The following is a 7,747-nucleotide window of genomic DNA, read 5'->3' as shown; positions in this document are numbered from 1 at the left end:
GCAAAGACAAACAATAGATTCTTCTTTATCCCTGGCACATACAAAGCATCTGAAAGTGTGAAAGCACTGCCATTTGCAGCAGTATAAGCATAATTTTACCAACGCCCTTCACTAGGTAAGAAGCATTATTGGCACATGTGACAGTATTCCCATTAGAGACAGCCTCAAGACAAGTGAACATATCACGATGCGAGGTAATGTGCTTTGTAGCACCACTATCAAAATACCATACATTAGAGTCAACATAAACTGCCAAACATGTATCATGTACAGATGGGTCATATTGGCAATACACGCTAAACGCCCATTCTGTATCCTGCACAACATTTGCAAAATCTGCATTTGTAGAAGCATCCGCTATTGTGGCTGCATTTGACTCTTTCTTCTTTGCCTCTTTAGACTTTAGCTTAGGGCAATTCTTAATGACATGATCAGTTGCCTTACAATAGTTGCACCTGATCTTTTTCTTGCCTTTATCAAGAGCCTTCTCAGACCTATTGTTGCTACCTGGAAGGAGAAGAAGTTGCAGACCTACTAATAGGAGAAGAAACAGTGGAAGGGACTGCCTTACCAGTTCTTCTCTGTTGGGTAGCAGCAACAAATGCCTGATCAATTGCACGCTGCCTAGCCCTGTTTTGCTTGGACTGCGCTTCTTGCAAGAGCTTGTTGACTAAAGTATCATACTTGACATCAGGTCTATCCTCAGTAACAAGTCTCCACGTGGAAGCAAAAGTCTGATATGACTCAGGTAAAGCATCAAGGACAGTCTGCACAAGAGAATGATCTGGAATAATTTCACCTGTAGAAATCAACTGTTCCTTGAGATCTTTAATCTCAGCAAGAAAAACATTCATGTCATCATCTTCCTGTGTAATCTTTGATTCTAGCTCTTAACGCAGGTAAGAGATTTTTGCCTCGTTACGACCTGCATACAAACCAGCTAGAATATCCCAAGCTTGTTTTGCTGTTTTAGCTGAACGAATATGTGGGGTGATGTTACGTTTGATAGAAAGTCCAATCAAGGCATGAGCCTGCGCATCTTTACCATCCCAACGAGGTTGTTTGGCAGTGGGTAAAATAGCAGCAACAGTAGAGCTGCTAGAACTTGCAACATCCTCAACAGATCCTACATCAACAGAACCTGGATGCACATCCATACCCTGCACAATGTTCCACACTCCTTTTGCAACCAAAACATGCTGCATCATGTATGCCCAAAGTGGGTAGTTGCTGTCTCTATCCAATTTGTCATCAGCAAATAACATGCGAAATACATCATTGCTGTTATCAGCCATGGCCACTGACTGAAACTGATGCAAAAGCTACCTGTAATGAAGCAAGGACTGAACAAAAAACAACTCGTGCTATGTAGCACGGTGCACAATAGAATACGTATGCTTGTTTTGCAGAAAACTGCACTGTCGAATTTTTTGCAGAAAATGGCGAACACCTGTGTAGAACTTGCAATGCAAAAACGGAACCCGAAATGACCTCAGACGCGATTTCTGAGAACGCAAAGCCCTAAGGGTTCTATTTGCAGAGTATAGGGACCTGCAAGCGCTCGTGAAAGCTCACCTCAATCGGAGAACGTGAGTCGGAGGGTGACGACGGCGTAGCCCTGGGAGCCGATGCCTACTCTGATACCAATTGTTGGAAGTAGGGTTGCAGGAAAGCACACAAAGCTTGGAGAAGAAGAAGCAAGAATGCACACAATACACAATGTATTAGATTGTGTCAATGTACAAAAGATAAGTTAGCCCTACAAGGATGGGCGTATATACAAGCCGGGGGAAAAAACCTCCTAAAGAGGGAAAAAGTGCCCCGGTGGTCCTAAGTGTGTTCACACACATCACTGCCTATATATATGGCAACAGTGAAACTTTTTTGCCCAGGGATAGTATTACTGAATTAAACCAACCATGTTTCCTGTTTATAAAATATTGAAGATTGTTTTACAAAAAGATAATAGTTACATCATTCCAAGCACATACTAAATCAATTTTCAAAATTCTCACCAAAATTATTTCAAGACTCAATCTCTAAAAAATGGTAGTAGTAGAATTTACAAAATACATCTCCCTATAAATCTTCTAATCATTATCCAAAATTGACTAGTTGGTGGTTCCCTTGGTGGTATGAGCAAAACTGTGCGAGCGTTGCAAGTGGGGGATTTTTAATATTGGCACAATATTCAATTTTTATCAGGTATATTTCCTAAAGAAATATATTATTTGAGAACATTTTTATCTTCAAGACAAAATATAGCACTGCCAAACATAATCTAGGAGTATTCATATAGACCTTATTGCACAGAAAAAGCAACAAATTATATATTTTCCATCCAATGAGCATTACCCTATCAAACTTACTAGGGACTAGCATTGTGATATTCCATATTAGTATTGGTCTCTTAATTCTATGAGTGAGAAAAAATATGAAACAAAGATAGACAACACTTATTTCATAGTATCATGCCTTTACAAATCACACATTATCCATACAATGAGCACTCATTTACCAAGCCAGCAAGAGACATGCATTCCATCCATCTCCAATCATAATAATGAGAACTCACATACATGTTTCTTTAGTTAATTCTTTGTGTGGGCAATAAAGCAAAACAAAGACTATGAGCATTATCTAACCATCCCCAATCATAATGATGAAAATCTATGAGACTAATTCTATGAGTAGTCATCAAAACAAAACATAGACACTTAATTCAATATTGTATCATGCCTTTATAAATCATACATTATCCTCCATACAATGAGCATTTATTTACCAAGCTAGCAAGAGCGTGCATTCCAATCCAATCATTTATCCATACAATGAGCATTTATTTACCAAGCTGGCAAGAGCGTGCATTCCAATCCAATCTATGCGACTAATTCTATGAGTAGTCATCAAAACAAAACATAGAGACACTTAATTCAATATTGTATCATGCCTTTATAAATCATACATTATCCATACAATGAGCATTTATTTACCAAGCTAGCAAGAGCGTGCATTCCAATCCAATCATTTTCTCATGTATTATGAGTGTAATAAAATGAGACAAAGAAACACAACAGTAACATTAAAATGGTTAATCCATCTAGCTAGAGACATACATTCTAACAATTCTACATCACAATGAGCATTTATTTACCAAGCTAGCAAGAGCGTGCATTCCAATCCAATCATTTTCTCATGTATTATGAGTGTAATAAAATGAGACAAAGAAGGACAACAGTAACATTAAAATGGTTAATCCATCTAGCTAGAGACATACATTCTAACAATTCTACATCACAATGATGAAATTCTACAAAATTTTCCTTGTAATTATTGTATAGAAAGCATTGATGAAATTAAAGCAAAAGTGATGAAATTAAAGCAAAAGATACATAGCTTGACACGTGGAAACAAGAACATTAATGACTATGTGCAGGACATCAAAGGTTGTGTGGATGCTCTTGCATCTATTGGGGCACCTATGAGTGATGATGATGTGGTTGCCATTACATTGAATGGCCTTGGCAAAGAATATAAGGCATTTGAAACCTCTATAAGGGTTAGAGGTGGTGATTCTCCAGACTTTGAGGAATTGGTCTCATTGCTTATTGTGGAAGAGTTGAAGCTTGGAATTGGAGCTACATCTAGTAGCACAAGGCAGGCAAGGGACCATGCATTCTATTCTCAGAGAGGTGCGAGAGGAAGGGGGAGATCCTTCTCTCGAGGACGTGGACGTGGTTAGTAGGATAGGTCACCACAACAACAACAGGTTTCTACAGGTACATTTGGAGCACGAGGTGGTCGTGGCTTTTACCCTCATGCTAGAGGAAGATGAGTTTCTAGAGGTAGGGGGGATAGCAAACCCCGCAAAACAGAATGCAAGTGGCATTGATTGCCATTATTGTGGAAAGATGGGTCACATGGCGAGAGATTGCTATAAAAAGCAAAATGATTTTTGTGGAGGAAGAGTGTAGCATAGCAATTATGCTTCCACTAGTAATGCAGAACAAGAGGAGCATTTGTTTGCCATTTTGCATTAGGTTTAATCAACATGGATGCTTTGTTGAAGATTTCAAAAATGGTTGCAAGCTACTTGCAAAGGGGGAGAAAGAAGGCAGATTATTCAAATTGAGTGCAGGCATTCCAGAGTTGAAGTCTGCTATGTTTTCCAAAAGCCAGGGTGTTGTGCCAGATATTGATATTTGGCATAAAAGAATTGGGCATGTTAATATTCAAAAGCTGAAATCTATGCAAAGCAAAAGGCATAATTGGTGGTTTGCCCAAGTTTAAATATGATGGCAATAATCATATATGTGAGGCATGTAGATTTGGGAAGCAGGCAAGGTTGCCATTCCCAAAAGATGGTCAAATCAGCAAAAGACCATTGGAAGTTATTCATAGTGACATATGGGGTCCAGCTCAGACTCCTATTATCAATGGTTGCAAATACTATATCACATTCATTGTGATGACTTCAGCAGGATGACGTGGATCTATTTCTTGAAAGAGAAAAGCGAGGCACTTGGGAAGTTTATGGATTTCAAAGCATTGGTGGAAAAATAGTATGGTCATTGGATCAAGTGCCTGAGGACAGATGGTGGTGGTGAGCATACATCACATGCATTTGATGCCTTCTTGAGAGAGCATGGGATAAGAAGGTAACTTACATGCAGGTACACACCTCAGCAGAATGGTGTAGTTGAGAGGAAGAACAGGATTATTGGGGAGATTGCTAAAGCCATGCTAAATGAGAAATCTATGCTGAATTACTTCTGGGTAGAAGCATGTGCTACTGCGGTTTATTTGTTGAACAGGACTCCATTTGTAGCCATTCATGAGAGTACACCCATGATGAGGATGACAGGGTTTAGGCCAGACATTGGTCATTTGAAGGTGTTTGGATGTATAGCATATGTGCATGTTCCAGATGAGCGGATAAGGAAGTTGGATCCTAAAACTGAAAAATGTGTTTTCATTGGGTATGCACATGAAAGGAAAGCTTACAAATGCTATAATCCAATGACAAAACAAGTTGTCATAAGCAGAGATGTGATTTTTGATGAGATGGAAAGCTGATACAAAGAAAGTGAGAATGTCATAGTTGATGACATAGATGCAAATGTGGATGTAAATCTTCCTACGCATGAATCCACAAGTATGAGTGGACCACATGGGTCATCCAGTGACAATGTACGTCCATGGTCAGGAAGACTGAGGCATGATGTGAGAACTGGGAGTAGTGCTATGGATAAGGGAAAGAAGAAGGTTGAAGTTATTGGTATCAATAGGTTATGATTCATCAAGCTCAGAAAGTCTTGATGTGAGGAATTGGGAATTTCGACATTAAAGATTCCAGGTGTGAGGAATGACAGGTATGTGCCATCACATGCTAGAGCTAGTAGTAGTGAGCCACAGCCAGTGAGGAGATCACAGAGGGGTGAGATACCCCATACAGAGGTTGACATACAGGGGTCATGCTATGCACTATGCATATATGGCATCAGTGGTGGTAAAGCATGTGGAGCCTTCATGTTTTGAAGAGGCTATTGGCAAAGAATCATGGGATAGAGCTATGGATGAGGAGATGGATGCCTTGGTGCATAATGACACATGGGATTTGGTTGACTTGCCAAATGACAAGAATGTGATTGGTTGAAAGTGGGTTTACAAAGTAAAGTGCAAGTTAGATGGTACAATAGAGAGGCATAAAGCAAGATTGGTTGCAAAAGGCTACGCACAGACACATGGATTGGATTATGATGAGACATTTAGCAGTGAGGTATGTGATATATATGGCTGGTTCTCATGGATGGAATTTGTATCAAATGGATGTGAAGAATGCCTTCCTCAATGGCGAGTTGCAAGAGGAAGTGTTTATGGAACAGCCAGAGGGTTATGTACACCCTAAACATCCCACACATGTATGCAGATTGAAGAAAACTTTGTATGGTTTGAAGCAGGCACCAAGAGCATGGAGTGATAAAATCAGCAAGTACCTTATGAGTAGGGTTTCATGTGGGAAACTCAGATTCTTCACTTTATGTGAAGAACTTCACTTGAAGGATGCAATTTTTATTGTGCCTTTTGAAGGGTACATAGTTCCAAATTTAACAGCTATTCAGGCTGTGACAAAAATGGGTGTGGGAGAGGCGAGTGGCGTCATTGGACGACCGGCCATCTGAGTCATATGTTGCGTCCGGCTAGTGTGGATGGTGGGGTAGCTGCCCAGCACTCGCAAGGAGGAGGAGTGCTCTTGCAGTTGCGAGAGCGCATTCTGGGCGCTACGGCTTGCAGTAGAGCCTTGGAAGTCGATGTAAACCACATATTGAAAATAGCTGATGACCACGACCACACCCTTCTCGCCACAACAATGGCCCGCCCGAAGAGGCTGCTGCCTCCACGGGCGGCTCTCAACCTTGGTCACCTGGATGCCCCGGAACGCAAAGGCGGCCATGACCTTGTGAAGAGCGCCCAGCCCGTCTGAAAGCACCAAGGCCACCGTCGTCTTGAAACAGTCATCGTCTCTGGGCAAAATGGGATCCCTGGCCAGCACCCAGAACCGAGACGCCACTGCGTCCACCTCTGTACCGGAAATGACTGGCACGTGCAGATTTTGGCACTGGATGAGCTCCCCCACTATGTGTAAGTTGTGCCGGAGCAGCAGGTCGTAGGTCCGGTGGACGGTTCCGTCTAGCGAGTTCTCGACCGGTAGAAGGGCTCGGTCGGCCTTGCGGGACTCCAAAGCAGAGAAAACTGCTTCCGGTTGAGGGTAACGGATTGGGAAGGATTGGGGGAAGGCCTGGTACAAGGCCCTAGCCGTTGGGCTGCCCTCGCAAGCCACGCTACTTCTAGAACCGATGGGGTGTCCGGCCTGATCTCTACTAATGCTCAGCACCTCCTTTTTCTCCTGCCCCCCACCAGCTTGCAGACATCTCTCCAAGTGCGAAACCAGTTCCTCCCTCTTCTTTTCCAATGGCGAAGGAGAATTGTGTACTTTGATTGCCGTTTCTTCTTCGACCTCAATGCTCGACCGGCTGCGCGGGGAAGCAGCTGGTTTCCAGGTCAGCCTTGGGGTGATTGATTCCAAGAGCTGTGCGGCCGGGCTGCTGGGTTTCGGGGATGCTTTCTTGTTGTAGTTGGCAAGGGGGCTTTGCAAGCTGAGCGAGAAGGGTGACCTGCCATGGCTGTCTCTTCCAACGGGTAAGCTTTTGAGCTGAGGCCTATGGCGCTGCTGCCGGATCACATGGAGGGAGGGAGGAGGAGCTGCTGTACTCGAGGGCGCTTGAGTTTGCGTTGCCATGTCAGATGATGATGGAAAACTACCTCCGCCTCTGTCCTGGATTTCTATAGAGGAAGCTCAATTGAGAGGCTGGAGACGAATGGGTAGTGGAGGAGGCGCAACTTACACAGACGGATCTTGCTGTTCCAAGAACGATGGTTGAATTTAAGCTGCTTGAACTTTCATGACCAGGTCTTTAGGCTCCTGTTTGACTAGTCGCATACACGGTGTTGGTGTCGACTAGTCTTTACACAACCTTAGAAATGTTCAACGTTTTCGGCTATGGTCCCTGCACCCGGGTCCCCTAAATTTAAGACTTGCAACGCACACCTTGAACTCTAGATTTAACTTTGGAAAATGATACTTAACTTGTAAGTCGATCGATGGAATATATATTTAGGAACTCAAGAGGAAAAAAAGGGAGAAGTTTTTAAAAAAAAAAAACCAAAAAGTCAACCCATGGTAATT

The 7,747-nt window shown here is 42.5% G+C and overlaps 1 protein-coding gene across 1 annotated transcript; it reads right to left on the bottom strand.

Annotated features, from left to right (window-relative positions):
* Nucleotides 1-6,058: 6,058 nt before the first annotated feature.
* LOC147609747 (arogenate dehydratase/prephenate dehydratase 2, chloroplastic-like) lies at nt 6,059-7,431 on the bottom strand. The gene has a single exon (XM_086787158.1). The coding sequence runs from the start codon at nt 7,298-7,300 to the stop codon at nt 6,119-6,121; it is 1,182 nt and encodes a 393-aa protein (XP_086643284.1). The 5' UTR covers nt 7,301-7,431; the 3' UTR covers nt 6,059-6,118.
* Nucleotides 7,432-7,747: the final 316 nt, after the last annotated feature.

Source organism: Cibotium barometz, chromosome 50, assembly GCF_041138505.1.
Source record: "Cibotium barometz isolate CiBa-2024 chromosome 50, ASM4113850v1, whole genome shotgun sequence".
NCBI classification, from domain to species: Eukaryota; Viridiplantae; Streptophyta; class Polypodiopsida; order Cyatheales; family Cibotiaceae; genus Cibotium; species Cibotium barometz.
The sequence above is the reverse complement of the archived record's forward strand: the minus strand, read 5'-3'. Positions and strand labels throughout refer to the sequence as shown.